At 40.2% G+C, this 21,268-nt stretch overlaps 1 protein-coding gene across 9 annotated transcripts; it reads left to right on the plus strand.

Moving 5' to 3' along the window:
- The first annotated feature begins 390 nt into the window (after positions 1–390).
- Positions 391–16,024, plus strand: LACC1 (laccase domain containing 1). Of its 9 annotated transcripts, none has more exons than XM_002712964.5 (7): positions 391–771; positions 1,674–2,284; positions 2,914–3,092; positions 3,821–3,986; positions 10,119–10,344; positions 12,482–12,642; positions 13,644–16,024. In XM_002712964.5, exons 2-6 carry the CDS (start codon positions 1,723–1,725, stop codon positions 12,639–12,641), a joined length of 1,293 nt encoding a protein of 430 aa, XP_002713010.1. In that variant the 5' UTR covers positions 391–771; positions 1,674–1,722; the 3' UTR covers position 12,642; positions 13,644–16,024. The 9 variants fall into 9 exon arrangements, 8 of the variants coding, with proteins under 8 accessions (XP_002713010.1, XP_051706629.1, XP_051706626.1 ...); XM_051850669.2 differs by having other exon boundaries at positions 463–771; positions 2,996–3,092; XM_051850666.2 differs by having other exon boundaries at positions 466–599.
- The last annotated feature ends 5,244 nt before the right edge of the window (positions 16,025–21,268 follow it).

Raw genomic sequence — 21,268 nt, forward strand, 5'->3', positions numbered from 1 at the left:
AAACCCACTATCTGAACTCCAGACAGGGCAAGCTGCCAAGAAGTAACGTGATGCGGTTCCCGGGCCAGGTGTCCCGAGCACTCTGCTGCGTCAGCGCCCCCTCGGCGCGGGGATGGGGCCTCCGTGCTCAGAGAACGTCTGGAATCCTGAGGTGGCTGCCGCCTCCCAGCTCCCCTCACGGGACCCGGTCGCCCCTCTCGCCTCCCCTCCTCACGGGGCCCACAGCCCCTTCCCCTTCTCGGAGCCCAGCCTGCCTGCCTGCCTGCCGGCTGCGGACCCGCCTTGGCTCCGGCCACAGGCCTCTGCTGCGCTCAGGCGCCTGTTCCTCTTCCCTCGCCGGGGTCGCAGGACGGGCTCCGCCGGGCCGCCCTGACCCGGAACTGCTGAGGCGCGCCGGGCGCGCGCGCTTAGCTCATCCCGGGATTCCCCAGCGAGGGCGCCCGGCCCGCCGCGTCCGCGCGGGGCACGCCCCGCAGCCCCGCTCGACCCGGGAGCTCCGTGCCGCCGCGCTGCAGTCTGCCGTCCTAGCCCCGGCCGGCCGGCCGTCGTTTGCGCGAAGAGTCCGGGTCGATGCCAGGCGGGGGATCCGTGAGGCCAAGGTGGGATGGGTGAGGTGAGGTGAGGTGAGGTGAGGTGACGAGGGGCGGGCGTCGCCGCCTCCGGGACGGGCTTCTGACTCCAGGTGACAAGCTCGTGGCTCCGGATTCCACTGAGACTCAGGGAAGAGGTGGGGGGCGGCCCGTCCTAACCGAGCTCCCCGCGGCAGACCAGGTATGCAGAGGAACGTGAGAGGGCGGGACCCCGGAGCCCGCCTCTGGTGTGCATCTGACGGTCGGAAAGTTCTCAGGGAAAGGGGGGTGGGGGAGGGCGGAAAGGGGGCAGTGAAAGGGGGTGGAGGTCCCCACCAGGGCAGGTGCACAGTTCTAGGTATCGAGCAGGGGTCCTGTGGGGGACAGGGATCTGGCGGTGACAGGGGCCCCGTGTGGAAATCCACAGTGTGGAGGGGAAGGAAGCGGTCACCTTTTCAAAACGGGAAATGGCCCTCCACCGGAGCGCATGAGATGTGGGGAGCAGAGGTCAGGGCAGCACCGAGGACTGGGGTGGCAGGACCAGGACTGAAAATGAGAAAAATCTGCTGAGAATGAGTCAGAACGAAGGTAGGAAGCCAAATCGTACTGTGTAAATCCTAAAGAGATGGAGCAGTCGTCTCACAACTTGTGTTTCCTTAACGACACGATTTTCAGGTACAGCATTGCTTAACCTGCCTAACTTCAGGACCTCGTATTTCCTATGAAAAAGTATGACCTAATATGACAGTCCTGTCAGGATTAAGGATCATCACATAGGTTAACACCTATAATTAAGAAATAAGCTTTGTCTAACGTAAGAAGTAATTCCCTACTTAACATTTCTATATAGAGAAGAAACAGCACAGAGGAACTGCTTTTTTGGAAAGACATACCAACACTTTCAGAAAGTGAATTAGAAGGTGACTTCACTTTCGCTGTTGTGGTTGTCTGATGACGAATAGTGGATTAGTTTTGTTGAGAAGGGCCTGGGTTTAGTATTTTGTTTACATTTTCAAATCAGTACGGTCACTTTTAAAATCTACTACAAATTTCTTTTATATCTGTAAGAAGTTGATATATTTTTATGCCAATTTTTCTTTACAGGTGATTAACTTGGCACAGAAGTCGTTGAAGAACTTTAAAGCATTGAAGAATGGCAGAAGCAGTTGTGATAGATCTCTTTGATTTGAAATTGAACTCTCAGAAAAACAGCCATCAGAGATTACTGAAGACATTGAATGCCATCAAATTCCACCATGCTTCCAAGGCCAAGTTCCTTTGCATAATGTGTCATAACCCCATCAGCTGTGAAAGGGATGGTGAGCATGATAATTGTGAATTAGAAGCAAGCAATGGATTATCAACTCTCTTGAGAGAATTTGAGACTGTTAACAATCCCAGCATGGCTGCCTCATTGTATACTATTAAACAAAAAATTGATGAAAAAAATCTGAGCAGCATTAAGATCATTGTACCCATGCACAGAAAAGCATTAATGAAGGCCTTTGTTGATGAACTCTTCACTGATGTTTACAATTTCGAGTTTGAAGATTTACAGATGACTTTGAGGGATGGCTTTTTCAAACAGTCCACTGAAATAAATGTGATCACAGCTCAAGAACTAGAAGAGATCCAGAAAGAAATAGAAACATATTTGAGCAGTCTGCCAGCGCTGAAAGGAGAATTAACTATTATCACATCTCCTTTGATCCCAGGTATATTAAACCCTAACTGTTGTTTTTACTGTGAAAGAGAAAAAGCAAGCCTGTCTTCCGAGGCTGTTCACTTCTTGTTCCTCCTTTCTTTGATTGACAGTGTGAGATTATTGCTCATTAGCATCACTTGCAATGTGAGGGTGTCATGGATGGCCTGTGATGTCAGGGGTGTCAAAGGATGACCCCTACAAAGTTACTCTAATTTAAAGAGTTTGCTTTTTGAAAATTCTGCTTTAATAGTAATAATTAAAAAAAAAAAAGCCCTCCTTTAAAATAAGATTTATGACCTGGAAAGTTTGAAACTTCCACTAGTTGGCACCTTCTCAAAATAGTGAAGTTTAAAATTATCTTTCCTTTTGGTTGAATAGTATTAACAACACTGTATACCATTGGGTTGAACAAAGTCAAATGGGACAGAATACCCTTTGCAGATCAATAATCCCATAGGCAGGTGAAACAAACAAACTCAGACCAGTAAGTAATAAGAGAATATGGAAATACAAAGTGCTGTAGAAATCAGAAGCTAGATTAATAAACACAGGATGAAGAAATTTGGGCAGGTTTAACAGACGTGGTTTTATAGTCTTTTGTATTCCATCATTTTAATCTTCATCACTTATCCTCAACAGATATTTTCACACATGGATTTACTACAAGAACAGGTGGGATATCTTATATACCAACGCTTAGCTCATTCAATCTTTTCTGTAGTTCCAAACGGAGAGATCCTAAGGCAGTTGTTCAAGAAAATCTGCGTAGATTGGCAAATACTGCAGGATTTAATATGAAAAAATTTTACCGAATAAAGGTAAAATTTTACTTTATATTTTGAGACCTAAAGTATGTTTTTTAGTCTGCTTAATGGCATAAACTTTAACCTTTTTAACCTTTGCATCTGGTGTTTTATCTAAAATTTTAGAATAATGCTGTGTTTTTCTTAGATTTATATACAGCCTAAAGATCAACTCTATGATATATATTTCATCTGGAGTTCCTGATTCTAAAAATATGATGCATTCTCAGGGGTTGTAGTACCATTCACTTCTCTATTTGATATAGAAGAAAAGTCCTTAATGTTGGAAAAGAAAGGTTATAATTTTCTAAATCAACACTAATGGAACTCAGGTCATAATTAATGATATAGTATCTTATTCATCATAAAATTTTTAACTCTACTTGAGTCTAGAAAAAATAAAAATATTGATGCTTTAGTAATTAATTTAGCTCTCTTTATAAAAAAGTCAAATTTCCTTGTGAAAAGTGCTGTAAATAGACATTTACCCATTTCTAGTGGGGAGGTATTTGTGATGGACTGTACTGAATTTTTAAATGTTAAACTGCATCCTTTGAATGAAATATGCAGAATTAACTGCTGTTTTACTACACATAGAAGTGGTATATTTAATTGATTTTAGTATTATTTTGTATATTACTTTAGTATATTACTTTGTTCTGAAATGTGTACTTTCAGAAAAGCTTCTGGTGTGAGAAATCTCACTTCCAAAACATATTTTTGTCACATATCTTTGGTATTAGACTGATCATGCCAGTGACGTCTGGATTATGGGAAGGAAGGAACCTGAATCTTATGATGGAATAACCACAAATCAGAGAGGAGTCACGATAGCAGCTCTTGGTGCTGACTGTATCCCCATAGTTTTTGCAGATCCTGTCAAAAAAGCATGTGGAGTTGCTCACGCTGGTAAGTTTGCCTTTTTTTTTTTTTTGACAGGCAGAGTGGACAGTGAGAGAGAGAGACAGAGAGAAAGGTCTTCCTTTTGCCGTTGGTTCACCCTCCAATGGCCGTCGCGGACAGCGCGCTGCGGCCGGCGCACCGCGCTGATCCGATGGCAGGAGCCAGGAGCCAGGTGCTTTTCCTGGTCTCCCATGAGGGTGCAGGGCCCAAGCACCTGGGCCATCCTCCACTGCACTCCCTGGCCACAGCAGAGGGCTGGCCTGGAAGAGGGGCAACTGGGACAGAATCCGGTGCCCCGACCGGGACTAGAACCCGGTGTGCCGGCGCCGCTAGGCGGAGGATTAGCCTAGTGAGCCGCGGCGCCGGCTAAGTTTGCTTATTTAAGCACTCAGAATTTTACTAATTTTGTAGTTCAGCAAAAATTAAACTTTCTGGTAAGGATGGTAAACAATTAACTCTATTATTTTGTGGTAAGTATAGTGATATGGGAGGGGCTGGCATGCTCTGAGTCAAAGTTTTTGAATCAGAATAGAATTCCCAAAGGAAGTGATACCTATGTTGAGTTCTAAGAAATTTGTACGATTTTGCTAGATGCTAGTCTTTCTCAGAGAGGATGGTATTTTGGGCAATGTAATCCTACATTGCAGATGAAGTATCTTAAAAATTCTTCATGCCTGTAGCACTCTCAGTCATTGTAACAACAAAACAACAATAACAAAAAACAAATACAACTCCTTTCATGCTTTTCAAAACACAACTTTAGAGGATTGGTACTGCCTCTGGTTGAGAACCTCTGAAGCCCAGGCTCCAGAGAATAGGAATGTTAGCCATGTTGTAGAAAGGTGTTCATACAAATGGCAGGTGTCAGCAGCATGTTTGAAAGTAGGGAGGTGATAAAAGACAAGATATGTTTGGAAGACTGCATTTTAATTTTTTAACTAAATTATTTCATTGTCACTGTTCTCTAAAGATAAGATTAAATAAGTATTTTAGATGCTATATTGTTTTCTGAAGGTATTTAAAAATAGTATTTAGACTATCTAGTGGCTATGATTCTATGTGAATTGAGGGATGCTCTTTTGAGTTTCCTTTTCCTTGTAATCAGTGAGTATTCTGCTTTGAAGACCAAAGATAAAGAAGAAAGTAGCATTCTTTTCTTTTGGCCTAACTAAAGTAATAGAAATGGATGAGTGGAAGTCAGATTTGCTATATGACGTTGTCTAAAGTTATTTAACTTGTAAGTCTCAGTTCCTGGATGTAAAAAGGAAGTATTATTTGTTACACATGAGCTGCTAGTTCTCAGTTTTGTCCTCTGACCCAGGGCCATCGTGGACATTTGGAGAGTGAACTAGCAGATGAGAACATTCTCTCTCTCTCTCTCTCTCTTTTTCTCTTTCTCTTTCTCTTTTTCTTTCTCTCTGTCTTTCTTTCAAATTACAAAAATAAAAAGCTTTTTAAAAACCCAATATTAGGCCAGTGCCATGGCTCGCTTGGCTAATCCTCTGCCTGCGGCGCCGGCACCCCAGGTTCTAGTCCCAGTTGGGGTGCCGGATTCTGTCCCGGTTGCTTCTCTTCCAGTCCAGCTCTCTGCTGTGGCCCGGGAAGGCAGTGGAGGATGGCCCAGGTGCTTGGCCCTGCACCTGCATGGGAGATGGGGCCAGGCGGGGGTTGGGGGGAGCGCCTGGTGGCGCCATTTGTGGGGTGAACCAGTGGAAAAAGAAAGACCTTCTCTTTGTCTCTCTCTCTCACTGTCTAACTCTGCCTGTCAAAAAAATAAAAATAAAAATATTAAGCAGTCAAAATTAAGTTATAAATGTGAATTTCCAAGTTATTAATAATTATCCTTGAAACAGGATAGAAATATATCTAGCATGTAGGCGAACATAAAATCAGTGGAATACAATAGAGAGCCCAGAAATATACCCTTTGAGTATGGGCAAATGATTTTTTAAAAAAGGTTTAGTTATTTATTTGAAAGGCAAAGTTACAGAGAGGCAGAAGCAGAGAATTCTGTACTCTGGTTCACTCCGCAGATGGCCTCAGTGGCAGGAGCTGTGCCAATCCGAAGCCAGGAGCCACGAGCTTATTCCAGGTCTCCCACATGGGTGCAGGGGCCCAAGGACTTGGGTCATCTTCTAATGCTTTCCCAGGCCATAGCAGAGAGCTAGATCAGACGTGGAGTAGCCAGGTCTCAAACTGGTGTCCATATGGTATGATGGCACTGCAGACTGCAGCTCTACCCGCTACGCCACAGCACTGGCCCTGGTAAAATGATTTTGAACAAGGATACTGAGACTATACAATGGGGAAAGGGCAGTCTTTTCAACAAATATTGTGGCGAAAACTGAATATCCACGTGAACAAGAATGATGTATCTTTACCTTAACTCATATACAAAAATGAACTCAAAATTTAAGAAAGGCCTAAATGTAAGAAATAAAACTATAAAATTTCTAGAAGAAAACATAAGTGTAAATTTTTGTGACCTTGGATAAGGCAGTAGTTTCTTAGAAAATCACAGGCAAAGGGCCCAGTGTTCTGGCATAGCATTTAAAGCTACTGCCTGCATTTCAGGCATTCCATATCAACACTTGTTCATCTCCTAGCTGCTCCACCTGATCCAGCTCCCTGCTAATAGCCTGGGAAAAGCAGTGAAAAATGGCCCAAGGCCTTGGGCCCTACTACCCACATAGGAGACCTAGAGGAAACTCCTGGCTCCTAGCTTTGGCCTGGGCCAGCCCTGGCCATTGTGGCCATCTTGTGAGTGAACCAGCGGATGGAAGAAACTCACAAGCAACAAATGTAAAAGTAGATAAATTAGACTTTATTAAAATTAAAAACATCTGTAGGATCAGACATTTGGCCTATTAGACTACCAGTTGTGACTCTTACATCCCATATCAGAGGACCCAGGTTCAAGTCCTGGCTCTGCTTTTCATTCTTTCTTTCCACTAATGCATAGCCTGGAAGGCAGCAGGTGATGGCTCAAGGAGTTTTATCCCTGCTATCCATGTAGAAGATCTCAACTGAGTTCCCAGTTCCTGGTTATATCTTGGTTCAGACCTAGCTGTTGCAGGCATTTGAGTAGCTAACCAGCAGCTGGGAATTCTCTCTCTCTCTCTCTCTCTCTCTGCCTCTCAAATTAAAAATAAGTAAATATATCTAGGCATCAAAGGGCACAGTCAGTAGAATGAAAAGGCATGGAATGAAAAATTATTTGTAAATCACATATCTGATTAAGGTATATCTGCAATAAATAAAGAACTCTTACAACTCATCATTAACAACAACAAACAGCCTCACTTAAAAATGAGCAAAGGAATATGTATTTCTGCAAAGATGATATGCAAATGCCCAACAAACATAGAAAGATGTTCAACATCACACATAATTAAGAAAATGCAAATTAAAACTATAATATCACCTCATATCCATTAGGATGACTAATATTTTTGAAAACAGTAGAAAATAACAAGTGTTTAGTATGTGAAATAATTTAAACCTTGTGGGAAATCTAAAATGGTATAGGTACTATGGAAAACAATATGACACTTCCTCAAAAATTTTTAAATAGAATTACCATGTGATCTAATGATTCTATTTCTGGTTATATACTATATCCCAAAAAAATGAAAGCAGGGTTTAGAAAAGATAATTGCACACTCTTGTTCATAATAGCAGTATTCATAGTAGCCAAGAAGTGGAAGCAACTGAAATGTCCATTAATATATGAATGAATTAGCAAAATGTGGTATACATACAAGGGGATATTATTATTTTTTTTTAATCTTTTATTTAATGAATATAAATTTCCAAAGTACGACTCATGTGTTACAATGGCTTCCCCCCCATACCGTCCCTCCCACCCACAACCCTCCCCTTTCCCACTCCCTCTCCCCTTCCATTCACATCAAGATTCATTTTCGATTATCTTAATATACAGAAGATCAGCTTAGTATACCTTAAGTAAGTATTTCAACAGTTTGCTCCCACACAGAAACATAAAGTGAAAAATAATAGATGATTTTTTTTAAATGATGATGAAATCAGATCAGACCTATTGTCATGTTTAATCCCAGTGAGAGTCAAGTTGGGAATTGATAATTTCTTTCTTTCTTTCTTTTTTTTTTTTTTTTTTACAGAAGATCAGTTTAGTGTACATTAAGTAAAGATTTCAGTCGTTTGCACCCCCATAGAAACACAAAGTGAAATATACTGTTTGAGTACTCGTTATAGCATTAAGCCTCAGTGTACAGCACGTTAAGGACAGAGATCCTACATGAGGAGTAAGTGCACAGTGACTCCTGTTGTTGACTTTACCAATTGACACTCCTGTTTATGGCATCAGTAATCTCCCTATGCACCCGTTATGAGTTTCCAAGGCTATGGAAGCCCCTTGAGTTCTCCGACTCTTATCTTGTTTAGACACGGTCATAGTCAAAGTGGAGGTTCTCTCCTCCCTTCAGAGAAAGGCACCTCCCTCTTTGAAGACCTGTTCTTTCCACTGGGATCTCACTCACAGAGATCTTTTTGCCAGAGTGTCTTGGCTTTCCATGCCTGAAATACTCTCATGGGCTTTTCAGCCAGATCCGAGTGCCTTTAGGGCTGATTCTGAGGCCAGAGTGCTATTTAGGACATCCGCCATTGTATGAGTCTGCTGAGTATCTCACTTCCCATGTTGGATCACTCTCCCACAAGGGGATATTATTAAGCCATAAAAAAGCAGGAAATTCTGACACATGATACAACATGGAGGAAGCTTAAGGACATAATATTAAGTGAAATCAGGCCATCCCAAGACAGACAGATTGATTCTGCTTATATGAGGTATCTAGAGTAATCAAGTCCATAGAAACCTAAAGAAAAATGGTAGTCACCAGGGTCTAGGAGAAAGGTGAAATGGTAGTTACTATTTAATTTTAATGGATATAGAGTTTCAGTTTTGCAAGATGGAAAACATTTTGGGGGTTGATTACACAACAATGTGAGTGTACTCAATATACTGAATTGTACACTTAGTTAAAATGGTAAGTTTTATGTGATTTTACCACAGTTTTTTTTAAGATTTATTTATTTTTAACTTTATTTTATTTTTATTTATTTATTTATTTATTTTTTGACAGGCAGAGTTAGACAGTGAGAGAGAGAGACAGAGAGAAAGGTCTTCCTTTTTCTGTTGGTTCACCCCACAAGTGGCTGCTACGGGCAGTGCGTTGCGGCTGGCCGCACTGCGCTGATCCGAAGCCAGGAGCCAGGTGCTTCCTCCTGGTCTCCCATGCGGGTGCAGGGCACAAGGACCTGGGCCATCCTCCACTGCCCTCCCGGGCCACAGCAGAGAGCTGGACTGAAAGAGGAGCAACCGGGACAGAATCCGGCACCCCAACTGGGACAAGAACCCAGGGTGTCGGTGCCACAGGCAGAGGATTAGCCTAGTGAGCCGCGGCGCTGGCCCTATTTGTTTATTTGAAAATAAGAGATACATAGACAGACATACACAGACACACACACACACACACACAAACACACACACAGAGGAATCTTCCATCTGCTGGTTTATTCCTCAGATAGCTGCAACAGCCAGGGCTGGGCCAGGCTGAAGCCAGGAGTCAGGAGCCTCCTCCGGATCTCCCACATGGGTGCAGGGGTCCAAGCAGTTGGGCCATCCTCTGCTACTTTCCCAGGTGCACCTGCAGGGAGCTAGATCAGAAGTGGAGCAGCTGGCCCTCGATCTGGCGCCCACGTGGGCTGCTGACATCCCAGGCAGTGGCTTTACCTGTTATGCTACTGTATGGGGACCTATTATTGTTTTTTAAAATGTGTGAAAAAATGAGAGTTAAGAGCAACAAGATGGAATCCCAGTGGAAACTAAATATACAAAATTTTTTTGAAAAGAAGTGGAAGGAAACTCCCAGTAATGTTTATTCTGAGCAGGTGCTTTATATATATATATATATATATAGCAGATCTCATTCTAAAACCAGTACTATAATGCAATATTAATTTTGTGATTTGTTTTTTATTTCTAGACTTTTGACAAATGTACAAATTCAATCTGCTCATTTTAAACTTAGAGATAAAGTCAAGTGGAATTTTGTTATGTTTGAACTTTCATTATCTCCTTTTTATTGTATTTACCAGGTTGGAAAGGTACTTTGTTAGGTATTGCTATGGCTACAGTGCATGCTATGATAACAGAATATGGTTGTCATTTGGAAGACATTATTGTTGTACTGGGACCTTCAGTAGGACCTTGCTGTTTTACTCTTCCATGGGAATCAGCAAATAAGTTTCATAATCTTCATCCTGAATGTGTAAGACTGTTTGACTCACCAAATCCCTATATTGACATCCGAAAAGCTACCAGGTATGCTTGATTTCATTCTGGAACTCATTATTGACTATTGCATCTAAAATGAAAATTATTTTAGCAAACAGTAACTCCAAGAAAAATTAAGGTGGCAGATATTTAGGCAGTTGACATACATGTAAACATATATAGAAATTCATTTTAAATATGAAATCTGTTCTCATTTGATTTTGCCTGACTGGTATCATTTATTTTTTCAAAAGTTAAGGAAGAGGGGCCAGCGTTGTGGCATAGGATATAAAGCTACCACCTGCATCACTGTCATTTCATATGGGTGCTGGTTCATATCCCAGCTGCTCTACTTCCAATCCAGCTCCCTGCTGATGGTCTGGGAAAAGCAGTAGAAAATAGCCTAGGTGTCTGGTCCCCTGACACCCATGTGGGAGACCCAGATGAAGCTCCTGGCCCCTGAATTCAGCCTGGTCCTGTCCTGGCTGTTGGAGCTATCTGGGGAATGAACCAACAGATGGAAGATTCATATTCTCTCTCTCCCTCCCTCCCTCCCTCCCTTTCCCACTCCCCCTACTCTTCTCTCTGTAACTCTGACTTCCAAATAAATAAAAAAAAAAAATGAAGGAAGAAACAGTAGGCATTCAATTTTAAGAGATCTACTTAAACTTTTTATAGAAAAACTGGCCTGTTTTATTTCACAGTCATTCTCCAGGTCAGTTCTTTTAACTAGCAAAAAGCTGATAGTTTAAAATTATCTTTATTCTCTAATTAATAAGTAAAATATAGTTCTTAGCAAAAAAACTATGTAAAGTAAATATACAGTCACTTTCAAGATTTGTTTTCCTGAATTTTTGAATTTATGAAGTTTTGTTATAAAAATCTGCCAAAAATTGTCATTCCATTTTTAAAAAGATTTATTGATTTTATTTGAAATAGAGAGGCAGAGACAGAGAGAGATAGAGCTTCCATCCACTGGTTTACTCCCCAGATGGCTGCAATAGCTAAGGCTGGGCCAGGTCTAAGCTAGGAGCATGGAACTCCATCCAGGTCACCCTAGTGGCTGACAGGGGTGTGGGGAGCAAACCGGACTAGACTGTTACTGGAATTAAGACTTATTCTATGCATCTGCTCTCCCACAATATGGCGCTGGGAGAGAAGAAAACAGCTTCTACCCAGCTGCCTCCAGTTCAACTAATAAACTGTAGGACTTGCTCCTGATTGGAGGAGAGCAGCGTACTCGGCGTGTGGGCAGCCGAGTTAGGATTGGCGGAGGAGGACTATAAAGGAGGAGAGAGACGGCATGCACCAGGAACATCTATGGGGAACATCTAAGGGGAACACCTGTGCAGCCCCCGAGAAGAGCCGGCCGGCGGTGTGCCGCTCCCCTGCGGAAGTGGGGAATGTGGCCAGGGGGAACTGCCCTTCCACGGAGGTGGAAGGGACAGCAGCCAACCCGGGAAGAACCAGCAGCAAACCCAGGGAGGGCCGAGCAGACGAAAGAACAGCGCAGGGTCCTGTGTCGTTCCTCCACGAAGAGGGGGAGCGACACAGGGGCCCAAGTACTTGAGGCATCTTCCACTACTTTCCCAGGCACATTAACAAGGAACTAGCTGGATTGGAAGTGGTACATCCAGGATTTGAACCAGAGCTCATTTGGGATGCTGACAGGTGGCAACTTAACCCATTATTTGTTATTTCTATAGCTCCTATTTGTTATTTCTACAAGGAAAATTGATGTTTGATTTGAATTATGTTTCTAGTCCTGTCAGCAAAACCCTACCCAAATTCTGCCTCATTTAGCACATAATTAGAAGGGATTGAAAGTGATTCTTAATATGACTTATGGAATAAGTATCACTGATTTTTATTACAATTTTATATCACAAGGTGTTTATGGAGAAGCAAGTTTTCTGTGTCTACAAATACCCTGGTATCTTGAGAAGTTTCTTCTTAAATAAGTAATTGATTGTGATTATAAAAATTCTGTACCTAGATCATGTCTGCAGGACACTATGGAAGATTGTGTAGTATATATATATATATATGTACTTAGGTGATAGAACCAACCATTTCCTGATTATTCCATATTCTGTATCATTCCAATATCTGTACACTTTTCATATTGTTTTGGCTATTGGTAAAAAAAAACTCTTAGTATCTTTTGAAAAATCTTTACCCTAAGGATTCTTCTAGAACGGGGAGGAATTCTTCCACATAACATTCAGGACCAGAACCAAGATCTCAACCTCTGTACATCATGCCATCCTGACAAGTTTTTCTCCCATGTCCGAGATGGTGTTAATTTTGGTACACAGATTGGCTTCATATCACTTAGAGAATGAGGTATAGTAGGTTCTCCTTCCTCTCTCTAATCTCTTCCTGTTCTTCCTTCCTCTTTTCTTCCCTCTTTCTCTCCCTCTTTTTTTTTTCTCTTCCAGCCTTTCCCTCCCTTCATTAAAAAAAAAAAAAAAAGATTTTATTTAACTTTTACTACTTTATTCTTATGGGAAGAATAAATTTCTACTTTTTTATTGATGTAACAGTGACAGAAAAGTTCATTTTCAGAAGCAGATTCATATAAAGAGTAGCTTTTTCTAATTAATGAAAATTATATTGGTCAGCTTGTGTTAAAAGTTTAAAAAGAAAGTATTTTACCTTTAAAAGATCCTGTATGTATGTTCTGTATCTCTACTACATATTTAACATCTGTATATTTCACATAATAGCATTATTATGTCTTTATATTTATGAGAAGAAATCTTTGCATAAAAGTTCTAAGTTTTAGTATAATAAGAAATCTGTAAATACACAGACTAGCTTGGTTTTCAACTAGGTTTCCAACATTATCTATAGCCAGAGTTGGCTAAATTTATTTTATTTATTTGTTTATTTTTTGCTAAAGGGCCAGATAGTAAATATCTTAAGCCTTCAGCTACTGAACTTTGTCAATATTGAACAAAAGTAGAACCTGAGAATGCAGAAATATGTATATCTGTGTTCCAATAAAACTTTACCTTCAAAAGTAGGTGAAGGGCCATATTTGGCTCACAGGTTATAGTTTACTGACAAGCTAGAATTATAGAGGAAGATTGAGTGTAATTTTTAAAAATAGTATTTAATAGTTTTGAGTTACATAAAAATATTACTTGCTAATAACTTAGCACTCTCCCTTTACCATATATCTAGTTTTCCCTAGGGTTAATTTTATTTGAATTGTTATTTTTAGTCTCTATAATATCTTTAGCTCTCTCATATATAAAACTTTAATAGATTTTATGATTCTTGCCTTGCTATTCTAATAATACTAGTGATGATCTCATATATAATTTCTCTGTATTTTACAGATACTTGATTGGATTTTTGCGTAAATGTTTCCTGCCTCCTTCCAAACTGACTACAAGAGAGAAATTTAACTAGTTATTTAAAACCAAAGGGATTATGATGGATAATCTAGATTATATTTTCACTGTTATCCAATGCTAAATTATTTTCACTTAATTCTAACAATAACTAACAAAAAATTCAATATGATACAGCTAATATATTTTACAAATCAGAATTATTCTTGAAATTTGCCCCATATTTATTACATAAATCAGAAATAGATCTGCTTAGTATTTATTGAATACTCTCTGTCAGGTGTTGTGTTAAGCATAGGTATATCAAAATGAATAAGACTTTCCTTTTGAGTCTAATGCAGTGGAGGAGATAAACATATCTGCAACTACAATTTAATTTTAATAGCAGTTGAAGATTAAAAGGAGGAAGGGTTAATTTTTCCAGAAGGCATTATAGAAATTGTGTTCAGAGCAAGTAATATATTTCATGAGCTGAACATTTGGTAAATGAAGAACAACTGTAGCAGAAAGAGGGACCATCATGAACCAGGGCATGAAATTATAAGAAGTACCTAACATGATCTAGGGAAATAAGGGTGTAGCAAGAGTTGAGACTGGAGAAAGTGGTTGGAAATGGATTAGTGAGGATCTCAAATATCATTTCAAAGAATTTAGAACAAATCAGCATCAAAAGTAAGGCAGTGTTTTTATTTCCTTGGCATCATATTTAACAGGATGGATTCTAACTGTGAAATATCAAAGCAGAGAGGCTATACTAGATGTGGTCAAAGTGTTCCAAAAAAGATAATGAGGTCCTGATGAAAGCCTTGGAAATTAAAATGGAGAAGAGGGCAGATGGGTTAGAAAGACATTTTAGAGGTACAATCAGTAGATCCTATAAGTAGATAAAAGGAAGGAAGAGGTGAGGAAGAATAGAGACATAGTCAATGTCTCCATGATATTACCAAGGGTGACAACAAACAGAAAGAGAAGGTTTGGGACAAAGGAGAATGATGAGCTTACAGAGAATGAAGTACATCCAAATGAAACTGTTTGGCCCTTGGTTGGAAAATAGATTAGGAGTGAACTTAGGACAAAGACAGGTTTAGAAGTTGGCTATGTAAAGATGGTGCCTGAGTCTATTGAAGCAGATTGGCTCATGCAGGGAGAAACTAGGATGAGAAAACAGGAGGTCTGAGCCTGAATATTCATACAGTGCTAGCATTTGAAGATAAGAAGCTGAGCCAGTTAAAATAATTAGTCCTTGAAGTACAAAAAAACAGGATTTAGTCATTTTGAACAAGTCAACATAGGTATGGGAGGTGCTAGAAAAGAAATCTTCCAAGACAAAGTGTTAACTGTGTTGAAGCTGTTCTACTGGCAGTGGTGACGAAACAGGTATCAGTGCAGTGAGGAAGAAGATGTATAGGTGTTGATTCTTGGACAAGATATACTTGTAAAGAGAGGAAGCTGAGGAATGTATCGGAAGGAGTATTTTTGGATGAATAGTTTTGAGTATGTTTGCTGGCTAAAGAGAGAAATGTTAAATTATGTTCATTTAGAAAAAAAAAATGTCAGTTGTCATATTACGTCTTAAAAAGATTTCTTATATATATTTTCTACATGTATATGCAGTAGAATAACACAAATAACATTTGGTATTTACCAAGGACTTTCATGTGCATTAATTATATACCTTTAGAGCTACTTTGTAATATATTGATCAGGCATTATCCTTTTTATTCAGATGAGAAAGCTGAGCCTCTTGAGTTGGAGGTGGTCAAAGTCACATAATTTATGATGGTATAAGGTGTGGATACATATTTTATGACTCCTAATCTTTCATATTTAGCAGTTGATCAAAGCTGTCTGAATTGTATTTTTATTTTAAACTTTTTATCAGCATCATTTACTCAGACATTCAGTCAAAATTTTTTTGAGGTACTGAGATAGTTGTATCAAAAAATACATTTGTAGCCCTCAACATGTTTAATAGCCGGTGGAAAGTGACAATCAATAAACCAGCCATTTCAGTACTATGTTATGTGTTGTGAGGTTGCCGTAGCCTGATACTTTGTTTAGTTTAATTCTGTATGTCCCATCACTGAGTGTGAATTTAAAATAAAATGCCTCATTTTTTCCAATTCAGGGAAATCTTCAAACATAAAGCATAGGCTAGAAATTTTAAACTCAGGTACAGTAACCTTTTATTTAATGATAATAAAGATTAAGGAAAAATTTAACACGTTGAAAAATATTAATTTTTTTCTAATTCTTCATTGTGCATGATTTTATTCAAAGTTTATAAATTTACAGAATATTAGATAACCACATTTCACTTTATGTACCAAAACATTCCAATCCAAATAAAAGTTATTTTTATTATGTATGGTTTTGAGTTATTTGTGCCATACCATATAATGAAGAGTTGTTTTGCTATTTTACTAAGTGAAAAGTATTAATTCAATAATTTAGAAGTAGAACTATTAAGTTATTAAATAATCATATCTTATTTCCTCTACAAGATCACTGTCACTCTCAAACATTTGTATATAGATTTCTTGGACTTTTTGAGTACAAGAAAAATGATTTCTAGTAAGTTGTTTGGTTTTTTTTTTGTTTTAAATTGTTATTTATTTATATGAAATGGAGAGAGAGAGCACTCTCATCTGCTGGATTACTCCCCAAAATGCTCGTACCAGCTAGCACTGGCCAGTCTGAAGCTGGGTGCCAAGAAGTCAAACCAGGTCTGTCACATGGGTGGCAGAGACCCAACTACTTAAGCCATCACTAGTAACAGGAAATTAGAATGGGGAGTAGAGCTGGAACGCAAATCCGGGTGCAGATATGGGATGCTGTGTCTTTACTGGCATCTTAACTTCTATGCCAAATGTTTGTCTCCTTTAGTTTATTTTTTTTAACAGTTCTTTTTTTTTTTGTTTTGTTTTGTTTTTTTTTGACAGGCAGAGTTAGTGAGAGAGACAGAGAGAAGGGTCTTCTGTTGGTTCACTCTCCAAATGGCCGCTACGGCCAGTGCGCTGCGGCCGGCACGCTGCACCGATCCGAAGCCAAGAGCCAGGTGCTTCTCCTGGTCTCCCATGCGGGTGCAGGGCCAAGCACCTGGGCCATCCTCCACTGCCTTCCCGGGCCACAGCAGAGAGCTGGAGTGGAAGAGGAGCAACTGGGACAGAATCCAGTGGCCCAACCGGGACTAGATCCTGGGGTGCCGGCGCCGCAGGCAGAGGACTAGCCAAGTGAGCTGCAGCTCTGGCCAATCCCCTTTTGTTTAGTTTTTAGTCAAAGCACTGCTACTAACTACAAATAGGGAATATTGGTTGCCACATTATTAATAAGAATTAAGTTTGTAAATCAAGTGAGAGTTCATGACAACTTTTTTGGAAGTACTAATTATCAAACCACAATTTACTAGACATTTATTTATTTGTAATTTTAAGTTATGGAAAATAGCGTAGTGACTAAATATGTTCCATTCCAATGTTTTATAAAACAAACAAGGAGTTGACCTTACCATTTAGGAAAGCACTTTTCTATAAGTGGCATGACTCTGTGTCTTGGTATAAAGTTGAACCTGTCGCTCCCCCTCTTCATGGAGGAACGACACTAAGCCCTGCCTAGGCTTCATATCCGAGTCACGGCACCATTATGTCGCTCCCCCTCTTCGTGGAGGAACGACACAGGACCCTGCGCTGTTCTTTCGTCTGCTCGGCCCTCCCCGGGTTTGCTGCTGGTTCTTCCCGGGTTGGCTACTATCCCTTCCACCTCCGTGGAAGGGCAGTTCCCCCTGCCACATTCCCCACTTCCGCAGGGGAGCGGCACACCGCCGGCCGGCTCTCTGGGGGCTGCACAGGTGTTCCCCTTAGATGTTCCCCATAGATGTTCCCGGTGCATGCCGTCTCTCTCCTCCTTTATAATCCTCCTCCGCCAATCCCAACTCGGCTGCCCACACGCCGAGTACGCTGCTCTCCTCCAATCAGGAGCAAGTCCTACAGTTTATTAGCTGAACTGGAGGCAGCTGTGCGGAAGCTGTTTACTTCTCTCCCAACGCCATGTTGTGGGAGAGCAGATGCATAGAATAAGTCTTAATTTCAGTAACTTAGTCCAGTCCGGATTGCTCCCCACAGAACCAATCTTAATTACTGTATTGTGAAAAAAGAAAAAACATTTAGTGTGAATGTATTGATTTTACTCTAGGCACAACACATTGTAGTGTCAGTAGATAAAGGCATTTAGCAACTCTGACCTACCTTAATTTCACTTTTGTGTATCCAGTAACTGCTTTTATGTAAGTAGATTTTTGAGGGAAATTCAGAGTTTACTATATGTCACATGAAATAAACATAAAACCTGTGGATTTAGAAACTGGAAAATAACAGTGATATATGAATTATATCATTTCATATTTCAAAGAGGAATCTACAGGCCAGCATTGTGATGTAGCAGGTTAAGCCATTGTCTGCAATGCTCGCACACCATATGGATGCAGTTTGAGTCCCGGCTGCTTCACTTCCAATCCAGTTCCCTGCTAATGCACCTGGGAAGGCAGTGGAAGATGGCCCAAGGACTTGCACCCACGTGGGCGACCCAGTTGAAGCTCCTGGCTCCTGGCTTCGGCCTGGCCCAGCTCTGGCCATTGCAGCCATTTGGGGGCTGAACCAGTGGATGAAAGATCTCTGTGTTTCTGAATTTCAAATAAGTAAATAAATCTTAAAGAAGAAGAGTTTGATATTTCTTTTCATTTGGCTGTCCCAATTTCTATATCCAATGGATCCAATCCTACTTTTTTATGTGAACTCTTAGGGAATGGCACCTATCTAAGGGAGTTTAGAACTTTAGAGAAAGCATTGCTCAATTATCTATATGTGTGTCTGTGTGTGTACACATACTTGCACATGTTAAATGGCAAACAAGTAATGTGTTATGTGTTAAGTATGGTGTAGAACCTCCTTGCTCTAGTTAAGATAAATTCACACACACAAAATACATTGGGTGGAGGAGAATCTAGATTTCTCTACATTTTTTAATATAAACTGTGCACTAAAGAATGGAAAGTATGATCTGTTTGCTTGGGTGTTTATGGCAACCCTGATCTATGGTATAGTCCACTGTAGGTGGTGTTTTTAAAATTCACTTGTGATTACAGAGGAGGCAGTTGCTGTGTACAACACATTGTTCTGTGCTAGGTTATTGCTTAATGAAGGAAAAAGAAACCTGTTAGTGCTGCTTTTTCCAGAATAGCACATTCAGTTTGAACTCCCAGTGATTACATGTCAACTCTGTTGAGACAAACTTACAATACTCTGCTTAAATGCATTGTCTTTGCTGAGAAAAAAACATGTTTACATCACATTCTCTGTGTCTTTGTGCCAACTGCCTGAGGTGAACTAAATCTTTTCTGTACCTGAAGCAGGTTCTTTGTGTTATTTAATTCTCAGAAAGCCAAGGTGTCCAGTTACTGTATTCTGTTAAATAATTAAAATTTCTAGTAGACTGTAATTCAAAATACCACATTCCTTTCCAGAAAAAAAGAGAACCCCATTTCATGAGAACATTTGTAGAAAATATATTTGCTTATGGTGACAATTGAGTTTTTAATCCCCTTCATTTTCTTTTTTGACTATTTTTATGTATTTAAAAAACAGAGACAGACACAGAGAGATCTTCCATTTGCTGATTCAATTTCCAAATGCGACAATAGCCTCGACTGGGCCAGGCCAAAGCCAGAAGCTAGGAACTCAGTCCAAGTCTCCCTTGTGGGGTGGCTGGGACCCCACTACTTAAGCCATCACTACTGCAACCCAGAGTGTGAATTAGAGGTGTTTGGACAGGAGGCTGAACTTGAACTCGAGTGCTCCAATATAGGATGTGGGCATCTTAACCAGCATTTTACCTGCTAGGCCAAACACCTGCCCCAAGTTTTCTACTTTGAAATATGTATCCAGACTTGGCTATAGAGTTGCTTGTTGGACATACACTGTGGACTCTCAAATACAATATCCTCCAAACCTAACTCATAATCTTCACGCCAAAAACCTGCTTTCCTCTGGTGTTCTATCTTAGAGTATAAAATAATCTTTCACGTAATTGCCCAGCCAGAAACCCTTGAGTGTTTCTAAATGCCTCCTTTTCCCTCCCTCTTTTTCTTCCCACATTTTGTACGTTTGCCATCTGTTTCCATGTCTGTATCTCAGCTGTCAAAATATATGTCAGGTCATCTCTCACCTACATCATTAGAGCAACTTTATAATTAATTTTTCCTTGTTGAATCTCTTTTTATAATGACATTATTGATTGCTCTGTATGCAAATCAGGTTATACCACAACCCTCAAAATTATTTTATGGCTCCCCTACCTGCCCCTAAGATGAAAACCCACTCAGTAAGTTTGCAAGTTCTGTCATGACCTTGCCCCTGCTTGCTACTTCAATTCTCTCCACTCCCTACTCCATCCAGATGCTCCAGCCTTTCTGTAATTACCTCAGGTCCTACAGAATTCCATTTAGCTAGCTCCCACCAAAGAAGGGGAAAGAATCCTTTAATGATCCAATAGAAAGTCAGGAAGGATAAAAATGATAAGCTGTATTTTGGAGTGTGAGTGTTTTGTCATTTTTTTAACCTGGTATTTTATATTTTCAGTGTTCAGTTGAATTTATTTAAGTAATAATGCTATATTAAAGTCACTCTAAGGAAAATACTTAAAATAGAGATCTGTTTTAAGGTATTCAGTCCTTAACCCATCACTAGACCTCCCTATTTCAAACTGCTAAATCAATATAAACTTCAAAATACTGCTTTAGGATAAATGCCTCCCATGAGAATCATGCATTTTAGAAACTAGTATTTATTTCCAAAACTGTACTTCTTTTCACTTCTATATTGGTATTTACTTTATACCGCACCCTGCCCTTGGAACTTACCCATTTACATGTCTTTAATGATATGAATGCAAACCATGTAATCAAATTTCTATGACAGTGACCCAGAGAGTCAAACATGTAGGTCTTTTCCATGAAAATTCCAGCTTTCCTGGGGCCAGCATTTTGGCGTAGCGGGTTAAACCACTGCCTACAATACCAGCATCCCATAAGGGCACTGGTTTGACTCCTGGTTGGTCCACTTCTGATCCAGCTCCCTCCTAATGTGCCTGGAAAAACAGCAGAGGATGACCCCCAACTACTTGGGCTCCTGCACCCATATGGGAAACCCAGATGAAGATACTGGATCCTGGCTTGAGCCTGGCCCAGCCCTGGCCATTGTGGCCATTTTTTAGGAAATGAACCAGAGAATGAGATATTTCTCTCTGTTTCTCCCTCTCTATGTGTACCTCTGCCTTTCAAATGAATAAATAAGATTTCTTTAAAAAAAAAAAAAAAGCTCCAACTTTTCAATAGCTCTATTGCTATTGTATAGTAAAATGGTAAAATGGTATTTTTTAGGGGGGGTAGACTCTTGTTTCTAGAGTAGTTCTCAACCTTGGTTGTAAAACAGAATCACCAGGTAAGCTTTAAAATTCCTGATGTCCAAGCCATATTCCAGACCAATTAAATCAGAATCTGAGGTAGGACAAGCACCAATGTTTTTTAAAGCTTCCTGGATGATTCTAATTTGTAGCCA

Source organism: Oryctolagus cuniculus, chromosome 9, assembly GCF_964237555.1.
Source record: "Oryctolagus cuniculus chromosome 9, mOryCun1.1, whole genome shotgun sequence".
Taxonomy (NCBI): domain Eukaryota; kingdom Metazoa; phylum Chordata; class Mammalia; order Lagomorpha; family Leporidae; genus Oryctolagus; species Oryctolagus cuniculus.